Genomic DNA, 24,422 nt, shown 5'->3' on the forward strand with positions numbered 1-24,422 from the left:
AGTTTGAATAACTATTTTAAATTTTTTTGTTCTCTTTTATAAAAATGATGTATTAGTATCTTCAGGCAAATTTGCCAATCTTATTTGGATCTATTTTGGATTTTCTTTATTTAGACATTTTATATACAGATTTTAAAAATCAAAATCAATAAACTGATAAAAACAGGATGGTTCAATTAAATGACAAAATTTTACAACATTTTAAATTTATGTATTAAGACAGGCCATATAGAACTTTGCAGTCCTTTTTATACTCAAGGCTGGAAAATATACATTTTTAGATTACTATGACCATTACACGTTTCAGAAATTTTAAAAATGGTTATATACTTTGCTATTATTTGTTAGTCATTAATTATAGTAATACAGCCAGTATGCTACATTTCATAATGAGTAGAGAACATAGATGTTTTCCTTATTTCTTATTTTAGTATTTTAAAAAGAGGACCTAGGATTTTAACTTTCACATGGTGTTAAAAACAAAAATGGTTTCTATTTCTGGAAGCTGGCATAAAATGTATCTGCCTTACTTTTTGGATAACCATGATTGCGTCACCTTTCAGACTTGAGAAAGAACAGTTACTGGCAGAGGAAGAGGATGATGATTTGAAGGAAGTAACTGATTTGAGGAAAATAGCTGCTCAGTTATTGCAGCAAGAACAGAAGAACAGGTATTCCTTTCAGTAATGAGATTTGAAATGGCAAATTTTATAATAATTAAATCTGATTATTTAAAGATTATCAAATGAAGTATATGAAGTTTTGAGTAAACAATAGTGCCCTCTTAAAATCTATCTCAAGGGACTAACTACAGATTGAGCATCCTTCATTCAAAAATCTGAAATCCGATCCCAAGCATTTCAAATAAGGGATACTCAACCTGTACTAAAAGGCAATAGGAAATACTTAGGACAGGAATATAAAATTACATTTACAACTAACAGAATGTACTCATATATATGGTCACTATGTTTAATATTGCTTAGGTATTTCTTTTTTATTCCTGTGTGTGTGCTGAATCATAAAAACTCATTTATTTGTTGATATTAATTTTAGCTCACAGTAGCATTATTTACATTGTAAGCATTTTTTTTCTAGGTACATGTCACGTATATAATGTGCTTTTAAAAACTCAGATTCCAAATAACTTAGGATATGTCTAAACTCCTTAGAATGGAGTTGAATTTTACAAGAGTGGATTAAATCAGTATGATGATTTGAGGGTCACTGGCTCACTTTGGTCTGTTTCTTGGTCAAAGACCATTTTCCCCATCTTTTGGTTAGACTTTCTTCAAATACATGTTGTTGGCAATGAGAAGACACTGTGTGAATGAGAATAAAATCAAGACAAGTCCACTTCTAATGCAGAAAAAGTTACATATGCTGCTCAGGGTCAGCTGTTATTGCCATCTTCATGTACTGAGAGGACTACATTTATAGTTTTGAAATGAGAAAGATCTGAGTGGTTTTTTTTTGTTTGTTTTGAGAAAAGAGAATAATTTTGGTGCATTTAACATGGATAAGTAAAAAGCATTTTATTTCATTTATTCAAAATAATAAATGTTTATGGTTAATATGACCATGTTTTGGGAAGTTTCAAATTTAAATATACTGGCATTTGTTTAAATGTACATTGAAAAATACAACTAAAACTTATCAAATGACAAATATATGGTTTCTAGGGGCAACTTTTTAGGGGCAATCTGTATAATAGCTAATAAGCTAAATAGCCTAAGTATCTTTTTTGCACAGCTGCTACATTTATAGATATACAAAATCATACTAGAAAATCACCAACCTGGGGGGCGCCCAAGATGGCCAAATAGGAACAGCTTCAGCCTCCAGCTCCCAGCGTGAGCGACACAGAAGACGGGTGATTTCTGCATTTTCAACTGAGGTACCGGGTTCATCTCACTAGGGTGTGTCGGACAGTCGATGCTGGTCTGCGGGTGCAGCCCTACCAGTGAGAGCTGAAGCAGGGCGAGGCATCACCTCACCTGGGAAGTGCAAGGGGGAAGGGAATTCCTTTTCCTAGCCAAGGGAAATTGAGACACACAACACCTGGAAAATCGGGTAACTCCCACCCTAATACTGCACTTTACCAACGGTCTTAGCAAACGGCACACCAGGAGATTATATCCCACACCTGGCCCGGAGGGTCCCACACCCAGGGAGCCTCCCTCATTGCTAGCACAGCAGTCTGAGATCTAACTGCAAGGAGGCAGCGAGGCTGGGGGAGGAGCACCCGCCATTGCTAAGGCTTAAGTAGCTAAACAAAGCCACTGGGAAGCTCGAATTGGGCACCACAGCTCAAGGAGGTTTGCCTGCCTCTGCAGACTCCACATCTGGGGACAGGGCATAGTTAAACAAAAAGCAGGAGAAACCTCTGCAGATGTAAAAGTCCCTATCTGATAGCTTTGAAGAGAGCAGTGGTTCTCCCAGCACGGAGGTCAAGATCTGAGAATGGACAGACTACCTGCTCAAGTGGGTCACTGACTCCTGAGTAGCCTAACTGGGAGACATCCCCCAGTAGGGGCAGACCGACACCTCACACCTCACACGGCTGGGTACACCCCTGAGACGAACCTTCCAGAGCAAGAATCAGACAACAACACTCACTGTTCAGCAATATTCTATCTTCTGCAGCCTCTGCTGCTGATACCCAGGCAAACAGGGTCTGGAGTGGACCTCAAGCAAACTCCAACAGACCTGCAGCTGAGGGTCCTGATTGTTAGAAGGAAAACTAACAAACAGAAAGGACACCCACACCAAAACCCCATCAGTACGTCACCATCATCAAAGACCAGAGGCAGATAAAACCACAAAGATGGGGAAAAAGCAGGGCAGAAAAGCTGGAAATTGAAAAAATAAGAGCACATCTCCCCCTCCAAAGGAACGCAGCTCATCGCCAGCAATGGAACAAAGCTGGACTGAGAATGACTTTGATGAGTTGAGAGAAGAAGGCTTGAGTCGATCAAACTTCTCAGAGCTAAAGGAGGAACTACGTAATCAGCGCAAAGAAACTAAAAACCTTGAAAAAAGAGTGGATGAATGGATAACTAGAATAATCAATGCAGAGAAGACCTTAAAAGAACTGATAGAGATGAAAACCATGACACGAGAACTACGTGACAAATACACAAGCTTCAGTAACCTACTCGATCAACTGGAAGAAAGAGTATCAGTGATTGAAGATCAAATGAATGAAGTGAGAAAAGAAGTGTAGAGAAAAAAGAGTAAAAAGAAATGAACAAAGCCTCCAAGAAATGTGGGATTATATGAAAAGACCAAATCTACGTCTGAATGGAGTGCCTGAAAGTGACAGGGAAAATTGAACCAAGTTGGAAAACACTCTGCAGAATATCATCCAGGAGAACTTCCCCAACCTAGTAGGGCAGGCCAACATTCAAATTCAGGAAATACAGAGAACACCACAAAGATATTCCTCGAGAAGAGCAACTCCAAGACACATAATTGTCAGATTCAACAAAGTTGAAATGAAGGAAAAAATGTTAAGGGCAGCCAGAGAGAAAGGTCGGGTTACCCACAAAGGGAAGCCCATCAGACTAACAGCAGATCTCTCGGCAGAAACTCTCCAAGCCAGAAGAGAGTGGGGGCCAATATTCAACATTCTTAAAGAAAAGAATTTTAAACCCAGAATTCATATCTAGCCAAACTAAGTTTCATAAGTGAAGGAGAAATAAAATCCTTTACAGACAAGCAAATGCTTAGAGATTTTGTCACCACCAGGCCTGCCCTACAAGAGATCCTGAAGGAAGCACTAAACATGGAAAGGAACAACCGGTACCAGCCATTGCAAAAACATGCCAAAATGTAAAGTCCATTGATGCTGGGAAGAAACGGCATCAACTAACGAGCAAAATAACCAGCTAATATCATAATGACAGGATCAAGTTCACACAAAGCAATATTAACCTTAAATGTAAATGGACTAAATGGTCCAGTTCAAAGGCACAGACTGGCAAATTGGATAAAGAGTCAAGACCCATCAGTTTGCTATATTCAGGAGACCCATCTCACATACAGAGACACACATAGGCTCAAAATAAAGGGATGGAGGAAGATCTACCAAGCAAATGGAGAACAAAAAAAAGCAGGGGTTGCAATCCTAGTCTCTGGTAAAACAGACTTCAAACCATCAAAGGTCAAAAGAGACAAAGAAGGCCATTACATAATGGGAAGGGGATCAATTCATCAGGAAGAGCTAACTATCCTAAATGTATATGCACCCAATACAAGAGCACCCAGATTCATAAAGCAAGTCCTTAGAGACTTACAAAGAGACTTAAACTCCCATACAATAATAATGGGAGACTTCAACACCCCACTGTCAACATTAGATGGATCAACGAGAGAGAAAGTTAACAAGGATATCCAGGAATTGAACTCAACTCTGCACCAAGCAGAGTTGTTGTCTATGACCTAATAGACATCTATAGAACTCTCCACCCGAAATAAACAGAATATACATTCTTCTCAGCACCACATCACACTTATTCCAAAGTTGACCACATAGTTGGAAGTAAAGCACTCCTCAGCAAATGTAAAAGAACAGAAATTATAACAAACTGTCTCTGAGACTGCAGTGCAATCAAATTAGAACTCAGGACTAAGAAACTCAATCAAAACCACTCAACTACATGGAAACTGAACAACCTGCTCCTGAATACTGGGTACATAATGAAATGAAGGCAGAAATAAAGATGTTCTTTAAAACCAATGAGAACAAAGATACAACATACCAGAATCTCTGGGACACATTTAAAGCAGTGTGTAGAGGGAAATTTAGAGCACTAAATGCCCACAAGAGAAAGGAGGAAAGATCTAAAATTGACACCCTTACATCACAATTAAAAGAACTAGAGAAGCAAGAGCAAACACATTCGAAAGCTAGCAGAAGGCAAGAAATAACTAAGATCAGAGCAGAACTGAAGGAGATAGAGACACAAAAAACCCTCAAAAAAATCCATGAATCCAGGAGCTGGTTTTTTGAAAAGATCAACAAAATTGATAGACCACTAGCAAGACTAATAATGAAGAAAAGAGAGAAGAATCAAATAGACACAATAAAAAATGATAAAGGGGATATCACCACCGACCCCACAGAAATACAAACTACCATCAGAGAATACTATAAACACCTCTACGCAAATAAACAAGAAAACCTAGAAGAAATGGATAATTTCCTGGACACTTACACTCTCCCAAGACTAAACCAGGAAGAAGTTGAGTCCCTGAATAGAATAATAGCAGGCTCTGAAATTGAGGCAATAATTAATAGCCTACTAACCAAAAAAAGTCCAGGACCAGATGGATTCACAGCCGAATTCTACCAGAGGTACAAGGAGGAGCTGGTACCATTCCTTCTGAAACTATTCCAATCAATAGAAAAAGAGGGAATCCTCCCTAACTCATTTTATGAGGCCAACATCATCCTGATACCAAAGCCTGGCAGAGACAACAAAAAAAGAGAATTTTAGACCAATATCCCAGATGAACATCGATGTAAAAATTCTCAATAAAATACTGGCAAACCAAATCCAGCAGCACATCAAAAAGCTTATCCACCATGATTAAGTGGGCTTCATCCCCGGAGTGCAAGGCTGGTTCAACATACGCAAATCAATAAACGTAATCCGGCATACAAACAGAACCAAAGACAAAAACCACATGATTATCTCAATAGATGCCAAAAAGGCCTTTGACAAAATTCAACAGCCCTTCATGCTAAAAACTCTCAATAAACTAGGTATTGATGGAAGGTATCTCAAAATAATAAGAGCTATTTATGCCAAACCCCCAGCCAATATCATACTGAATGGGCAAAACCTGGAAGCATTCCCTTTGAAAACTGGCACGAGACAGGGATGCCCTCTCTCACCACTCCTATTCAACATAGTGTTGGAAGTTCTGGCTAGGGCAATCAGGCAAGAGAAAGAAATAAAGGGTATTCAGTTATGAAAAGAAGTCAAATTGTCCCTGTTTGCAGATGACATGATTGTATATTTAGAAAACCCCATCATCTCAGCCCAAAATCTCCTTAAGCTGATAAACAACATCAACAAAGTCTCAGGATACAAAATTAATGTGCAAAAATCACAAGCATTCTTTTACACCAGTAACAGACAAACAGAGAGCCAAATCATGAATGAACTCCCATTCACAATTGCTTCAAAGAGAATAAAATACCTAGGAATCCAACTTACAAGGGATGTAAAGGACCTCTTCAAGGAGAACTACAAACAACTGCTCAGTGAAATAAAAGAGGACACAAACAAATGGAAGAACATAACCATGCTCATGGATAGGAAGAATCAATATTGTGAAAATGGCCATACTGCCCAAGGTAATTTATAGATTCAATGCCATCCCATCAAGCTACCAATGAGTTTCTTCACAGAATTGGAAAAAACTGCTTTAAAGTTCATATGGAACCAAAAAAGAGCCCACATTGCCAAGACAATCCTAAGCCAGAAGAAGAAAGCTGGAGGCCTCACGCTACTTCAAACTATACTACAAGACTACAGTAACCAAAACAGCATGGTACTGGTACCATAACAGAGATATAGACCAATGGAACAGAACCGAGTCCTCAGAAATAATACCACACATCTACAGCCATCTGATCTTTGACAAACCTGACAGAAACCAGGAATGGTAAAGGATTCCCTATTTAATAAATGGTACTGGGAAAATTGGCTAGCCATAAGTAGAAAGCTGAAACTGGGTCCTTTCCTTACTCCTTATATGAAAATTAATTCAAGATGGATTGGAGACTTAAATGTTAGACCTAAAACCATAAAAACCCTAGAAGAAAACCTAGGTAATACCATTCAAGACATAGGCATGGGCAAGGACTTCATGTCTAAAACACCAAAAGCAATGGCAACAAAAGCCAAAATTGACAAACAGGATCTAATTAAACTGAAGAGCTTCTGTACAGCCAAAGAAACTACCATCAGAGTGAACAGGCAACCTACAGAATGGGAGAAAATTTTTGCAATCTACTCATCTGACAAAGGGCTAATATCCAGAACCTACAAAGAACTCAAAGAAATTTACAAGAAAAAAACAACCCCGTCAAAAAGTGGGCAAAGGATATGAACAGACCCTTCTCAAAAGAAGACATTCATACAGCCAACAGACACATGAAAAAATGCTCATCATCACTCGCCATCAGAGCAATGCAAATCAAAACCACAATGAGATACCATCTCACACCAGTTAGAATGGCAGTCACTAAAAACTCAGGAAACAACAGGTGCTGGAGAGGATGTGGAGAAATAGGAACACTTTTACACTGTTGGTGGGACTGTAAACTAGTACATCCATTGTGGAAAACAGTGTGGTGATTCCTCAAGGATCTAGAACTAGAAATACCATTTGACCCAGCCATCCCATTACTGGGTATATACCCAAAGGATTATAAGTCATGCCGCTATAAGGACACATGCACATGTATGTTTATTGCAGCACTATTCAAAATAGCAAAGACTTGGAATCAACCCAAATGTCCATCAGTGACAGACTGGATTAAGAAAATGTGGCACATATAATATTTTTGATTGACTGCTTGAAAATTAAATCAATACATTTAAAACTAGTAGGAGCCATTAGTTAAAAAATTATGTGTTCTCCCTAAAGAAAACTCCTCCTATTCTTCAAGATGTATGTAAAAGTAATTTCTGTCTTTTTCTGACTCTCTTCTTCATCATCCTTTTTAGATGTTAGTACATACTAATATAAGAGCTTTTTAGATTAAATATAAATATACAGTGACATTGTTGTAAGTATGTCTAATTTTTGCAGACATTAAAATATTTATAATATGATCATAAAATAAAGAGCACTATTTTTTTCGATACAGAGCTTTGCTCTGTTGCCCATGCTGGAGTGCAGTGGCACAATCTTGGCTCACTGCAGCCTCTGCCTCCTGTGTTCAAGTCGTTCTCATGCCTTGGCCTCCCAAGTAGCTGGGATTACTGGTGTGTGCCACCGCACCCAGCTATTTTTTTGTATTTTAGTAGAGACGGGGTTTCACCATGTTGGCTAGGCTGGTCTCAAACTCCTGGCCTTAAGGGTTGCACCCGCCTTGGCCTTCCAAAGTGCTTGGATTACAGGTGTGAGCCACCAGGCTCGGCCAAAGAGCACATTTTACTTTTAAAATTTATAATGTATAGAGAATTTTAGATCCCTAGCCAATTCTGTTAATGCCTGAACTTAAACTGGATCTCAGAATTTTTTAATGCTAAATCTAGTATTTTTTCTATTAAATAATCTTTCTTCCTTCTACAATATGTTGCCGTTACTTAGATCTTTTTGATTTGGGGAATTAAAATTTTTTGTTTACTGTCACAATACTTGAATTTGAATGAGACCAAAAATCTAAGTATAATCCTATATGAAGATATATCCTACAGTGGATTTGGTATAATTTATACCTTCTCTGGTTGTGGATTTTCCTTTTCATGCTGTATTATTGCGTCTTATATTCCAAATATATTAGAGAAGGGTCTGAAATGCTATTTAAAATTGTAGGCCAGGAGTTGTAACATCTCTTTTTAGGTTTTAAAATAATTATTGTACATTTTGTTTGTTTTTAGTCTTGATTAAAAATAATTTAACTGGATTAAGATTTCCCTCACCTACAGGGAAATATCATCCAGGACTGCTACTTTGACTGCATATTACTTAGCTGTTCTTTAACTTGCTACTAGTAGAAGACAAATGCAGTGTTAGCTCTCAGCTAAATGAAGCCATGTATCTTCTCCCAAACTAGAGGTAATTAAAAAACAGCTCACATTGAGTTCAGTGATGATTTCCTTATGGCAGTTTTGCCACTTGCTTAGTTGATATATATTTTTTATTTTTTAATTAAAAAAAAATTTTTTTTTGAGACAGAGTCTCACTCTGTTGCCCAGGTTGGAGTGCAGTGGTGTAATCTCAGCTCACCACAACCTCCACCTCCCGGGTTCAAGCAATTCTCCTGCCTCAGCCTCCCGAGTAGCTGGGACTACAGGCGTGTGCCACCATGCCCGGCTAATTTTTGTATTTTTAGAAGACACAGGGTTTCACTATGTTGGCCAGGCCGGTCTCGAACTGCTGATCTCGTGATCCGCCCACCTCAACCTCCCAAAGTTCTGGGATTACAGGCGTGAGCCACCACGCCTGGCAGTTCATATTATTTTTAAAAATGTCTTTGATTCTTTAAGAAACCTTATGCCAGTACTTGGTACATGAAACTATCCTAGGGGAGCAGCAAGAGGATATTGTACAGAATTAATACTCAAAAAGGGTGAGAAAAGAGATCAGCAAATAAACCATCAAACTGATAACTCATAAGGTTTTAAAGTCTGAAGCCTAGTTATTTAGAAGACTGCCCCCACTTTTTCTGATTAAGATGTGTTGATTAAGCTACTTTATGTTTATAGTTTATTGTTGATTTTTTTAATTGAAAAATAGTCTTTATCATCCCCTGTCAAAATATTGGATTATTATTTCTACTTGCGTCTGAGTGTATTGAAGTTTAACTATATTTAAATAGCCATTCAGCAAGTTCTAATTTTACGTTCACTATTATTTTGGGAAATAAAAAAGTCTTGAAAAAAATCATTATCTTAAAAATAATGTTGTATGATGAATAAGTTCTAGGGATCTGCTGTACAACATTGTGCCTATAATTTACAATACTCTATTGTATACTTAAAAATTTGTTAAGAGAGTAGATCTCTTGTTAAATGTTCTTACTAAAATAAGATAAAATTGAAAAAAGGGAGCATGTTTTTTAGAACAAGAAAAATCAAGGAAGGAACTGAGAATAAAATGATAATATTAGAATATTCTTAATATTAACTCGATAATAAAAAAGGAAATTCTGTTGAAAAACAAAGAAGTTGGTATGTATTATAAATTATTGAGCCAGTTTTACAAATTTCCATGAGTCTTACTCATTTATATTAGTGTTAGAGAGGTGGCTACTGCTCTTTTTCTTATACTGATTTTCTTAAGGGGCTTAATAAGTCGATGTTTAGCTGGCTTCTTAAATTTTGTTTAGTTATCATTCTAAAGAAAGGATTAAAATATATGTGTGATTTTGCAATACATAGCTTCATTTAACTGGTTCCCATTGCATGTTTGTTCCTGCTAACTTACACTGTAGTATTTTCTGTTGTGTCTTTCCTTTTAGTAATTATTTTATTTGCTTTTAGGTGTGTCTTGAGAGTTTTTCTTTATTGTGGAAAGATGAGCCTCTAATTACTATGTGATATAGCTAAATAACAAAAAGCAATTATGAAAAGTTATAATTAAAATGTAATTAAGGATCATGGAAAGCAAAACTAGGTTTGGGAAGTTTATAATTTTGTTTTAGAATTATAGAAATTATGGACATTACCTCTTTTATTATGATTTTTTTCCTGATCATATGAACATTTCAATTTGAGGAGCATCATGTTAACCTCTAGCTTGTTATAACTAATTAGGTAGATCTCTGAGTCCTTGAAATCTATGTATTCTTTTGTTTCTGCTTCCTTTACAAATGACTACCCTGTGTCTCCATAAACATCTTCCCCCATCTTTTGGTTTGGTTGATTTATGTGAAATGTGAATACACACAGAGGCCTTTAAGTTGTAGAGCATCATTCAGTGATAAACTCTTCCAGAGGACCAGAGTAACAGGACATGCATCAAGGTATCTAGAGTTTGTGGAAGCCTTCAAGTATTATGGGGCCAGGTTGACATAGCTGAATTGTATGGTCTTTTACTTAAAATAAGTACTGGTAACTGGATTAGGGAAGTATGTTAATAGTCTAGATGTTTAATTAGAATAGATGTTTGTTTTGACTTTGGGTATCAGAGTAAAACACAAAATAATGTACATAGCAAAATTTTACGTAGGTGAATTTTCAAGTACATAAAATATATTTTATAGGTAAGTGGATCTCAACTTTTTTTTCTGTTTCAGTATAACTCATACACAACCGTAATCACAACGCTAATGAATGTGTGGTGAGAAGGAATCTGAATTTACCATAGTGAAGGCCATTGTAGTTTGACTCCCCTGCCCCTGCAATAATTCTGCAATTTCCCCCAGGATAGTACTTACTGCTATCTCTTCTTTAAAAAAAAAAAAAATACTCTTTTAAAATATATTTTTCCTAATAGTTTTAGATATTTCATTACCTTAATTTTTCTGCATTTAAGAATTTAAGGTAATTTTAATGCATGCCTGTACAAAGAAGAATGAATGTCCTTAATTCTGAAATTGTTTGGCCCAAGCTACACTGATTGGTGTATGATACTTGTCCTTTGCATCTCTATCACTTTTTCCTAGAGAGGTCCTACTAGATCCAAGCTGGTGAGGAATCCAGCATAATGGACTTTGGTTTCTTTATGCTAACCATATTTCTGTAATTACCAACTTATATTTAATTCATTATGTATTTTATTGGTCAATATATAGCTTTTATTTAAAATCCGTTTCTCTGTTCTTTTGGCAGTTGACATCTATAGATTTTATTTTGAATAAAAGGCAGAGATTTTACTTCTATGATATTAAATTTTAAAAGTGAAAATTATATTTATATATATAGTAACATTAAGAACTCAAGTATGGTTACTTATGTTAAGGATAGTTAGTAATTCATTACTTTTGACTTTGAGATTAATACTTAGAATTATGTAACTTTATGTAGAAATAGTTCTCTCTTATAATGGTTCATCGTTTTCTTTTGTTTTAATGGTTTTATATAGTTATTAAAAGTTTAAGAAACTTGTGGGTTTTTTTTAAAGAATTGAACTTGAGTACTGATTTTGCATTTAGAATTAGAATTTTTCATTTGGCAAAATAATTGCGTATTACATCAACACATCTCATATCATTTGCTGTACTGGAAAAAATAAATCAGTCATGAGGGTACCTCTGTATCTCTTTATCTTCTGTCTCAGCCAAAAGTTAGATATGCAAAGGGCAAAAATAGCATGGCTAGAAGATAATCCAAACTTTGAGAAAGGGTTTATAAAAGAAGACGCCTGGAGAAGTTGCCAAGCTTCATTTTGTTGTAAATAGTACACTTATGGGCATCTGATTTAAATAATATTTAAATATTTTCTAGCAAAGATCTTCAAGGACCAGAGGCAGTTTATTTTAGAGATTTTTTTATATATCTTGTGATATAATATTCTCCTTAATATATTTGGGAATTAATGTGTTGATTTACTTCTAGGATTCTTAATCATTCAACTTCTGTGATGAGAAACAAGCCAAAACAAACTGTGGAATGTGAAAAGAGGTATAAAAATATCTTAGCTTTTACTTAATATTTTATAATGAGTACTGATCCTTTGACAGTGATGTTTTTGTATATAGACTTTAGTTAAATAAGTGATACAGATTTAATATAACTAGATAATTTAAATAGGAGTTAAATTTACTTTTGATATAAGCAAAATAAAAAATGCTGATCTTCTTTGCTCATAGATGCATTTTTGTCTTGATGATAGAATCATTTATCTATTCATTCAGCAAACATTTATTATATTGCCATTCCTGCCAGGAATAATGTGTTTCTTTAGCATTGATTGTGTTTATTCTCTATAATATTGTTTATATTTTCATTGCTTTTCAATTGGGTGTTACTAAATTCTTCTATGTGAATACATGATATAAATCCACATATATGAATTCCTGAGAACTAGCAGACCTTGAAAGTTTGTATTTATTCTTTTTGATGGTTTGAATTTAGATTAGACTCAACTCCTGAGTCAATCCTCTGAGAATGTTCAGGCCCAGTCTTTTTCTGCTTGGCTTATTGCAACAGTCCCCAGACATAGCTCCTTCTTCAGATTTGCCTAGCTTTAAGTCTGTTTTCTGCACAGTGGAAGAGTGATAATTCTGAAACATAAATCTTACTTGTGACTCCCATGTATTATCTTCTAATGACTCTTTACAACTTTTAGAATAAACCTTAAAATATTTAACTTAACCCATAAGATTGAAGTGGGTTTCTGCTTACCCTGAGAGCTTCATCTTATACATTCCCCCACTGGCACCATTTGCATTTAGGAGCAGAACTTCTTTCTTCATTCCAGGATGATTTTATCTGTGTTCTACCTTCTTTTATTTTATTTATTTATTTTTAATTTTTTATCTTTTGTTTGTGTTCTACCTTCTACATCCTGGTCTCTTTATTAGGATTTCCCTTCCGTCTACCTTCTTCACTTAGTCTTTCAGAAATCAGTTCAAGTGTGAGATTACTTTTCATATCCAAGCCTAGGAATATTCATCCATCTCACATTTCATTTAACTGGATTTAATCCACTTTTTCTCTTTTTGAATACTGATTCTGCTATCTTACATGTTTGCTTTCTTTTAAGTTTCCCATTCCTTTATTTCCTGCCTTAAGCTTCCTCCACAGGTTCCTAACATTCTCTTGAGAAGGCCTCAATTGCCCAAACCGTAAAACTGTGATATCCAATCTTGGCTTTTCTTTTATAAAACTATTACTTTTTCTTTTCTCATTTTCAAAACAATTATCCAGTTCTTTCTTGAAAGACAAAACCAAAGATTCTTTAATGTTTTCCTGATTATGAGAGTAATGTAGCTTTCTTGTTGAAAAATTGGAAAATTTAGCAAACATAAAGAAAAAGTAAACAAATGAATATCACTCATTATCTCACTCCCCAGAGATGACAAGTCACATTATTTTGCTACTTTGCCTTTTAGACCTTTTTACCATATGAGTATTTGCATTTGCATATGTGTACATGTATATGTACACACACACACACTGCAGGGTTATATAACCTGTTAAATACCCAACACTGCCACTTAGATGCATATTAGGCATGTCAAACATTATTTTCTAAAACCATAATATTAATGTTCCTGTTGCACCCCTAAACTTGTTCCTCCTACATTTTTCTCAATTTCAGAAAATGTCAACTCCATCTTTCTAGTTGGTCATCTCAAAACCTGAGAATCATCCTTCACTTATCCGTTTCTCTCACACCTGATATCTAATCCATTAGCAAATCTTGTTGCTGTACTTTAGAATATATTTAGAATCTGATCATGTCTTACCACCTCCACTCCTACCATCCTAGTCCTAGCCATCTCTCACTTGAGTTATTACAGAAGCCTCTTAACAGGTCTCTTTTCTATCCTAGCTTTCCTTTAGTCTGTTTCCCACGAAGCATCAGATTGATATGTTTAACCACCTCAACTCCTACCATCCTTGTCCTAGCCATCTCTTACTTGAATTATTACAGGAGCCTCTTAACAGGTCTCTTTTCTACCCTAGCTTTCCTTTAGTCTGTTTCCCAAAAAGCATCAGATTGATATTTTTGAAATGTAAGTCAGATCATATCATTCATCTTCAGAATTCTCTGCTGACTTCCCATGTTATTCAGAATAGAAACTAGAGTGCTTTAAGGCCTAGTAATGCCCTGCATTTGGTTTCAAAACCTGTCTTTTCTTTCTCTCTCTGGTTAGTTCTTTTCTATCTATACTGGCCTCCTTGTTGAATCTCAGCAGATCAGGCATTCTCCTCATCCCTCAAGGCTTTTTGTTTTTGCCTCTGCCTGGAATGATTTTCCCCCAGCCATATTTCTTAATCTTGTACATTCAGGTTTCTGTTTAAATGTTACTTCATCAGCAAAGCGTTCCCTGAACAACATATATAAGAGCATGCCTCCCCAACCCTTTTGTCTCTGTTTCCCACACCTTGCTTTACTTTTCTTTATAAAACTGAACACCATTTGGCATTCTGAATATATACTTCTATACTTGTTTATTGTTTTTCATCAGCATCCCACTACCCAGTGGGTACACTACAATGAACATTTTATGAGATCACGGACTTTATTTTCTATTCCATTTAGCACAATGCATAGCACATATAGTAGGTACTCAATAAATATTCATTGAGTGACTAAGTTGGGAGAGTAGGTTGAAATGATGAATGCCAGGAACTGTGTTGTGTGCTGGGAGATACAATAGTGATCAAGAGAGACATGGTCCCCGCCCTCATGAGATTAATGATTGATGGTTTTGTTTGTTTGTTTGAGATGGAGTCTTGTCTGTTGCCCAGGAGTGGCGTGATCTTGGCTCCCTGTAACCTCTGCCTCCCGGGTTCAAGCGATTCTCCTGCCTCAGCCTCCAAATAGCGGGAATTACAGGCATGCACCACCATGCCCAGCTAAGTTTTGTATTTTTAATAGAGACAGGGTTTCGCCATGTTGACCAGGCTGGTCTCGAACTCCTGGCCTCAAGTGATGTGCCCGCCTTGTCCTCCCAAAGTGCTGGGATTACAGACATGAGCCACCATGCCCCGGCATGATCAATGTTTTCATATATTGCGGTTTTGGGTGTGTTCATATTTTGAAATACGGCTTTTGAATATACAAATCCACAATTAATAGGAATGGATTACCTGTTGGTGACATTAGGTAGCATGTAGATTTGTAAGAGAAAACTGGAAAAATTCTGGGTACTTAGGTTTTGGGTATGAATGATCAGTCTCCCTGAAATGCCTGGACAGCTTTGTACTGGAAGTGATCTCAGTGGTCTACTTTCCAAAGATTTTCAGCCACTTCTAGCAATCAGCATGAGCCCTGGGACATTGCAAACATACAAGAAAGTTGTGATAAACTATTGAGAAATTGGTTGGCAAAGTATCAGGGTACAGTTGAAAGAGCTTAGGTCTTGAAGTCAGGCAGATTCGGGTCAGAGTCCCACCTTTAGCACTTACTAGCTGTGAGGCTTTGGGTAAGTTTTAAAATCAGCCCTAGTGCCTGGCACCTACATGCTTAGTAAATGTTAGCTCTCTGATTATTTCTTTCTACTTACCTTTCTTCCTATAGAGAGGTATATTATTGTAGTGGTTAAGAGTTCAGGCTAATACAACCATGCTGTCTGCGTTTGGATCCTGGAGCTGTCTCTTGGGGAAGTTATTTAGCTTACTCTGAGCCACATTTACCCCTTCTGTAAAACACAAATAATAACAGTGTCTACCTCATGGTTACTGTAAGGATGAAATGGGTTAATGTATTAAATTGCTTATGACAGTGATTAGCACACAGAAAGTGTCACATATGTCATTAATTGTTAAACTATAGTTATTACTATTACAGACTTTTTATTTTTCCTTTCTTTTGTATCTCAGTCCTTCCTTTCTCAATTCTCACCTGCTTTTTTATTCAAAAGGGAAATAACTTTGTGGGTATTCTTTTTCTAATATTAAGAAGTATTACATGACCTTAACTTTTTTTTCTTTTTTTAAAATTATACTTTAAGTTCTGGGATACATGTGCAGAATCTGCCGGTTTGTTACTAGGTATACATCATGTGCTATGATGGTTTGCTGTACCCATCAAAACACATTAAATTGTGGGAAAATAATAATTTAAATTCTGTGACTTTTTTTCAGCAGTGCGTGGGTGAGTACACCCCATCCCTTCCCCACCTTTAGAAATATCTCACATACTTTCTGTTAACAAAAATGAGATCATACTGAGTATACTGTTTAGTAATATACATTTTTCATTTAATATTATAGTGATAGTTTTATATACCTACTAAATCTAAATATACATTTTGATGAACTTTATATATTCTGTACACTTGCATTCTTTTCCCTTCTTCCCTCCCCTCCCCTCCCCTGCCCTCCCCTTCCCTTCCCTTCCTTTCATCTCTCTCTCTCTTTTTTTTTTTTTTGACAGAGTCTCACTCTGTCACCCAGGCTGGAGTGTGGCGCAGAGATGAGGTTTCACCATGTTGGCCAGGCTGGTCTCGAACTCCTGACCTCAAGTGATTGACCTACCTCAACCTCCCAAAATGCTGGGATTACAGGTGTGAGCCACCATGCCTGGCCCACTTGTATTATTTTCTTAACTTAAATGCTTAAAGGTATGCTATTGATGGATTAAAACATAAATGTACATTTAAAGCTTTTGATATATTGTCTCCAGAAGCTTTATGTTTGCATTCCCACAAGTAACACATGGATAGCTTTACTTCCATACTTGTTAACATTATACATTATCAATCTATTTAATCTTTGCCAATCTAAAAGAACAAATTATATCAGAATGTTTTATTTTTCATTTCAGTGATTAAATTAGTGATGTTGAGTATTATTTCAAGTATTTATTGCCAGGCTGGTTTTGAACTCTTGGTCTCAAGAAATCCTCCTTCCTTGGCCTCCCAATGTGTTGGGATTACAGGCATGAGCTACCATGCCTAGCTTACCTTCATTTTTGAAAGATATTTTGTCTCATACACAATTCTAGTTTGACATTTTAGTTTTCTTTGAGTACCTTGAAGAGGTTTCTCTACCATCCTCTGGATTGTATTGTTTTCTATGAGAATCTTCTTATCTTTGTTTTACTTTGCCTAATGTGTCCTTTTTTCCTCTGGGTGTCTGTAACATTTTTTATCACTCATTTTAAGTAATTTGATGGTGATATATCGTGGTGTAGTTTTCTTCATGTTACTTTTGTTTGGAGTTCATTGAGCTGCTTGAATTTGTGGGTTTATTTTCATGAAATTTGAAATTTTGGGGCCCTTATTTCTTCAAATATGTTTTCTATCATTCGACCTCTTCTATTATGGAACACCAATTAGGCCACTTGAAGTTTGCCACGGAACATTAATGTTCTATTCATTCTTTAATATTTTTCTGTCTGTGTTGGGTTTTGGCAAGTCCTTCTGCTTTGTCTTTGTGTTTGCTAGTCATTTCTTGTGAAATGTCTAATCTGCAGTTAATTCCATCCAGTTTGTTTTAATTTTAGATGTTGCACTTTTTATTTCTAGAAGTTTGCTTGTGTCTGTACTTACCATGTTCAGTCTTTTCCTTTAGCTTCCTGAACATTGCTTGGTTGAATTTTTGATTGAATGACAGACATTGTATACTTTACATTCTTGAATGTGGATATTGTTGTATTATTATACATATTTTTGACTTCTGTTCTGGGATATGGTTAAATTACTTGGAAATAATTTGATATTTTGGGACTTGGTTTTATAATTTATTTATGTGGGACCAGTGCAGCATTTAGTCTAGGAATAAATTTGTCCCCTTAATGAGGCAACACCTTTCTCTACTGGATGTCCTGTGAATTATGAGGTTTTCCAATCTAGCTGGTTGGAACTGGTACCACTCCTGATCCTCTTGAGAATCTGGGAATTATTCCCTCTAATCTTTGGGGATAATTTCATCCTTTTGCCTAGGGTAATTTCCTCACATAGGTGTTCAATGATCAGTACACTCAGATGAAAATTTGAAGGATTGTAGATCTCTTTCCTTTCTCTGTGCATTGCCCTTTTCGTTGTTACTGTGTGCTATGAACTCACTCTGCCCTTTTCTCCCTGGCTCCAGCTCTATCTTCTGAATTCTGGGCCTGCTAGACTCTGCCTTAGTTTTTTTCTCCTGGGATGTGGGCTGGAAACTCTTTCCATGCACCAGCTTGGCTCAGTTACGGGATTCGCCTTCTTACTCATCTCTAAAGGATAATGTCATTTTTTTGCCTAATATTCAATGTCATGGAAGGCATAGTTTTAAATATTTTGGCCATTCTTTTAGTTTTTTTCAGTAAGAATATATATCTGGTCACTGTTGGTCTATCTGGGCCATGAGCAAAGTCGAGTTTTTACATTTTATGTGTTCAAATTTGTTAGTATTTAATTTTGATTGTTTCTCCCATAGGCTCTCTCTATTCCAATATTTTAAAAATTACTGCCTGTATTTTTTTGTGATGCTTTGTGATTTCTTCTTTATATTTAAATCTTTTAATTTTTCGTTTTGATATTTGGTATGAGGTAAGGAATCTAGTTTTCTTCCTCCCTCCCCCGCCTTTTTCTCACCATGTCTCCTCCCCCTTTTTTATTCTTTCTTTCTGTGTATATTTTACAAGTGATCAATCAGTTGTCTCTGTACTACTTGTTATATAAGCCATTACTTTCACAATGATCTTAAATGTCTTTTTTTTCAGAAGTTATTATACGTGTGGTCCTATACTCCTCTTCCATTGAAAAATCTGTAGATTCTGGAGCTAGTAGAAAGGGAGGGTTGAGAAGTCCCCTTTATTATATAACTTTGCTCTTCCTGATCATCCATTCTTCCAAATTAACTTTGGAACTTCTTTGTCAAATTTTTAAAGCAAATGAAAAAATATTTCTTGAGTTAAAAAAAATTATTATTACAGTTCATTTCAGTTATTAATTAAGTTGAAAGATAAGTTATACCTGTAATACTTATCTATCCAAGAACCTTTTGGTTATTCAAGTCTCTTACTAGACATTTGTAGTTTTTTCATATAGGTGCTTGTACAAGTATAGTTAAATTTCTTCCTAGGTATTTTATACTTTTCTTTCCTTTTATGAATAGTGTTTTTTCTAATACATCTTTTAACTCATTATAGTTGATATGTAGGAAAGCTATTAACTTTTGTTATGTTTTTCTTTAACTGGTAACCTTACCTCTTGTAATAATAGATTTTTTGTCTTTTTCTCTTGGATAATCATGTGTTCTATAAATTTTAAAAAATTGGATTCTTTATATCCAATTTTTGTGGGTTTTTTTTTTTCATTATTGCACTATACAGAAGTTGCAGAATAGTGTTAAGGTATAGCAGCTTCAGTGGACATTTTGTTTATATATTTTTTCCAAAGGAACTCTTTGTTCAAAATTGCCATCTAATAACAGCATGCATAGTCTACCTTATCTCAACAACAAAAAATCAGATGAAAATAATTTCCTTCGTAGCCTCTGTTTTGTTACAATGAACAGGTTGAGTCCATAATCAGTAATTCAGTAGGTAAAAATAACTACTCACTTGAGCTCTTTGGCATTTAGACCAAAGAAATTATTAGTATTTTTTTTTTTTTTAGTTTTTGTTAGTTATTTTGATATAATAAATATCTTGTCTGTCCTTTGACAGTATATCTTTAGATATTTCACTTATTTTAGCTTCTGGGAATTCCTTAGAGTAGACCTATGCATAGGGCCTACATAGAATAAACCCATTTTGATGTTTCCTGTAGAGCAACAGGTATTAGAAACTTAAATAAGTTTCTGTCAACTTTAAGTTTTATGTTGTTAGGCCAAAGTGTAGACATGGGTAAATTCTTTACATTTTTTTTAAGAGATAACATAATAAGGTTCATAATATATATTTAATGATTTATTCTAAATATTTTAACATATTAAGGCATCTTTAATTTTTTAGTGTCTCAGCAGATGAAGTTAATTCACCATTATCACCCCTCACATGGCAGGTAAGAAGAAATTAAGTTACTATTATATCTATAATTTTGTTCTCTTTTATTTAGTTAAAAGAAATTGTCTCATTACAGCCCTTAGAAAATCAGAAGGATCAAATAGATGAACAACCGTGGCCAGAATCTCACCCTATAATCTGGCAGAGTGAAGAAAGGAGGAGGAGCAAACAGATTAGAAAAGAATATTTTAAGGTACTCTATATTAAGTTTTGAAATTTACTTTGTAATTATTAGTTTTTATTTTGTCAGTTTTGTTTTGAGTTAATAAGGTAGACTGTAACTCTATAGTTTAATGTAGTAAATGTGTTATTTTGATTTCTCACATATATGGGGTAATACGATCTAATTATATTCATAAGATTTCAGTAATTGAGAATAATTGAGTAGATAAATATAAATTATGATTTACCAAATACTTTACAAGATAGACGAATGTTTGCTACACTGCTAGTTGTAGCAATATGTAGTATGTTTTTAAAAAATTGTCCAGGAAAAGTCTTTCATTGGATTTGTTTCAATAAATATTTGACACATATTTACAATTAGCATTTAACTGTTCCTATGTAAATAAGTGCTGTTTATGTAGTTCTAAAAATGCTTGAGGGCAGGTTTTTCCATTTTTTTCTTCTTGTTACCTTAGTAGATTGCTGGAGGGTCTTTTATCTTAGCTAAAAGAAAAGCTCAGATCATCCAAATTATCCCAAATTTCTAGTTAGCAGGGTTTTAATGAAATTTTACTGTGTATACCTTTGTAAATATTGTATTATTGTCTATTTGTGGTTGGGGTCTGCTGTATTTGTAGAAGCCAATCATTAGAATTTGGAATAATTTTCAATACTAGCCAGAACTCATTTCTGGAATTTGACTCAAATGAATAGTACAAACAAGCTTCTGCTCCATGGATAGCAAATTTTGTTGTTTTTGTACATGTTTTATATTTCTCAAAGCCTAATTATTATTAGATGATAATAGTAATTTTATCTAAAAACATAGTACTAGTCTACATTGTAGGTAAGTTCAAGTTTATATCACTAATAAATAGGATTATATTCTCTGTTTTTCTCTGGTAGAAATAGATCTATATGCACATTTGTTTGTTTCTATATATGGGTGTGTAACATACATTTGGAAATAGTATCATATGACTAAAACAAAACTGTTATATGTCTTAGTGGATCTGTGATAAATTTAAGCCTTCAACAAATAATACTGAGTCCTTTTAATGAGTCTTACATTTCCTGGTCAATGTGAGAGATAACTTAGAAACAAAAGACATGAGGAAAAAGGGAAGGACATTCTAAGTAGAACCCTGGTCAATAATAGTGAAAGTTTATTTATCCCAACCCTTTATACATCTGTAATTGTGTTTATATTCCATCATTAAAGTTTCCCTTTTTAGTTCATTGGACCTTGAACAAAGGCACTGAATAAAATTTGCTTGTAGATAAAACTTAGTGAGTGAGTGATGATATGGGGGAAATTTTAGTAGTATTTCAAAATAATAAAAGAAATTTGATATTTATTTGATCTCCTTTATTGTAGTATACCAGTACAAATTCTTAGTACACTACCAATATCGTAGTATAACAAAACCAGTTCTCTTTTATCATAATAACAATACCAATTCTGAGTATTTGTCAAAAAACTTACATAGCACTAAGTGCCAGGCACTGTCCTAAGACTTCACAAAGATCAACTCGTTTAATCTTCGTAACAACCCTATGAGTTAAGTACAGTTATGATTATTTCTGTTTTACAGATGATGAAATTAAGGCACAGAGATGCAAAGTAGTATTCTTCAGGTCACTTAGTAATAAGTGGCAGAGTTGAGATTTGAACCCAAAGCCTATGCTAGGCTGCCTTTTTATCTACTGTGTATAGCCCAGTATCAAATGAGCAAACACTTTCAAACAAACCTTACTTGTTCTTAATTTTTTTTTTTCTTTTAGAGACAGAGTCTCTCTCTGTTGCCCAGACTGCAGTACAATGGCATGATCATAGCATACAACAGCCTCAAATGCCTGGGCTCAGGCCATCCTCTGGGCTCACGTGATCCTCTTGCTTCAGCCTCCCCAATAGCTAGAACTACAGGCATGTCCCCCAGAATTTTAAAATTTCTTGTAGAGACGAGGTCTTATTATGTTGCCCAGGCTGGTCTCAAATTCCTGGCTTCAAAAGATCCTCCCACCTAGGCCCACCAGAGTGCTGAGATTATTGCCATTTTTGGCCTACTTTTAGTGATTAAAAAAATATTTTACAGTAACTTAAGTGGACTTCTCAAGATGTCTTAATAGAGGCCACAGTGAGCATTTTAAAAACATAATTCTTTGGTTTAATAGCATCATTCATTGGTATTTTATTTTTTATAAAATAAACATCTTCTATAATATTAGTTATGTTATAAAGTTTATTAAACGAGATCAAATGATATAATATTTGAAGTGCACATTACATAATCATCATTCAACAAATGTTAATTTTTTCCTTAATGAAGTAGGTGGAAAAGATAAGCTTCAGTCACTGGGAAATGTTTTAAGGAGATGTGTAATTCTCCTAAACTGTCAGAAGATGTCAGTATTAGGACATAGTAAAATGAGTATGTCACTAGTTTTTTCCTAAGATGTCAAGAAAATATAAATTGACATACAGTTTCCTAAATTAAATCAACACTGTTATTCAGAATTGTCAGTATTTTCATGACTAAAACATCAGCAGCTTCTATGAGGTGACTTTCTTCCAAAAATGAAATTTCTGTTAATCACCTATCTCCCGATAATTGAAAGGGCTATTGGTAGGTTGTATTATTAAAAGCTAATCAGGATTTATAGTTCATTAAACAGTAAAATACACTACACTCGAGGTTTATATATCAGGTTATCACTGAACTTGTTCAAGGGTGGCTCTTTTAGGTTTGCTGTGTTATGAAATGTACAGAACTTTTGTGCAACTTTATCTTAATGCATATAAATGACTGGGGCACAGGGTTTCTTTGTTTCTGTCCCATGGTAAATTATTTGTCATGGTTATTCAGTGTATTTATTGAAAGTATATGTGTGTGTGTGTGTGTGTGTGTGTGTGTGTGTGTGTGTGTAAGTGTAAGAAATCCAACTCCCCTTTCTTCTTAGTTTTGAAGGCTAATTTTGGATAGTATTTTTTTCAGGTAAGTCCCTGAAACTAGGTAAAACTGTTTCAACATATTGGCTAGATTATGTGAGCAAGAAAACGAATTGGGTCAGGTTAAGTTAGTAAGTAAATCATGGTAGGAAAGTTACATTGACTCTTTTAGATTCCCAGGCCACTGTTGTATAGATTATTTTTCTAGTGTATAAAATTTAGTGTTCTTATAGCCAAAATAAAATCACTGTATTTCAGTGAAATTCATTATGCCAGGAAGTATTTTATTAAACAACTTTTTAAATTTTAAATTTTTGTGGGTTCATATTAGGTATATATATTTGTGGGATACATGAGATATTTTGAAAGGCATACAATGTGTAATAATCACATCATGGAGAATGGGGTATCTATTCCTTCAAATATTTATCATTTGTGTTATGATCAAATTATACTCTTTTAGGTATTTTGAGATGTACGATTAAATTATTATTGACTATTGTCACTCCATTGCGCTATCAAATACTAGGTCTTATTTATTCTATGTTTTGTGCCCATTATCCATCTTCAGCTACCCTCTACTCCCCCACTACCCTTCCCTAGCCTGTGGTAACCATCCTTCTACTCTCTATCTTTATGAGTTCAATTGTTTTGATTTTTACATCCTACGAATAAGTGAGAACATGTGGTGTTTGTCTTTCTGTGCCTGGCTTATTCACTTACCATAATGACCTACATTTCAATCCGTGTTGCAAATGACAGACTCTTAGTACTCCTTTGTGTATGTGTACCACATTTTCTTTATCCGTTCTTCTATTGATGGACACTTAAGTTGCTTCCAAATCTTGGCTATTGTAAATAGTTTTGCAATAAATATGGAAGTGCAGATATCTCTTTGATATACTGATTTCCTTTCTTTGGGGTATATACCCAGCAGTAGGATTGCTGGATTGTTTGGTAGTTGTATTTTTAGTTTTCTGAGGAGCCTCCAAACTGTTCTCCATATTGA

At 35.1% G+C, this 24,422-nt stretch overlaps 1 protein-coding gene across 1 annotated transcript in view; it reads left to right on the top strand.

Moving 5' to 3' along the window:
- The window catches only part of LRCH2 (leucine rich repeats and calponin homology domain containing 2), a 128,578-nt gene that overhangs the window by 70,922 nt on the left and 33,234 nt on the right, over nt 1-24,422 (top strand). Inside the window, exons 11-14 of the mRNA XM_007992634.3 lie at nt 564-671; nt 12,246-12,311; nt 20,248-20,296; nt 20,375-20,491. Coding sequence (XP_007990825.3) covers nt 564-671; nt 12,246-12,311; nt 20,248-20,296; nt 20,375-20,491 — 340 coding nt within the window. The remainder of the gene's footprint in view (nt 1-563; nt 672-12,245; nt 12,312-20,247; nt 20,297-20,374; nt 20,492-24,422) is intronic.

Source organism: Chlorocebus sabaeus, chromosome X, assembly GCF_047675955.1.
Source record: "Chlorocebus sabaeus isolate Y175 chromosome X, mChlSab1.0.hap1, whole genome shotgun sequence".
Lineage (NCBI taxonomy): Eukaryota > Metazoa > Chordata > Mammalia > Primates > Cercopithecidae > Chlorocebus > Chlorocebus sabaeus.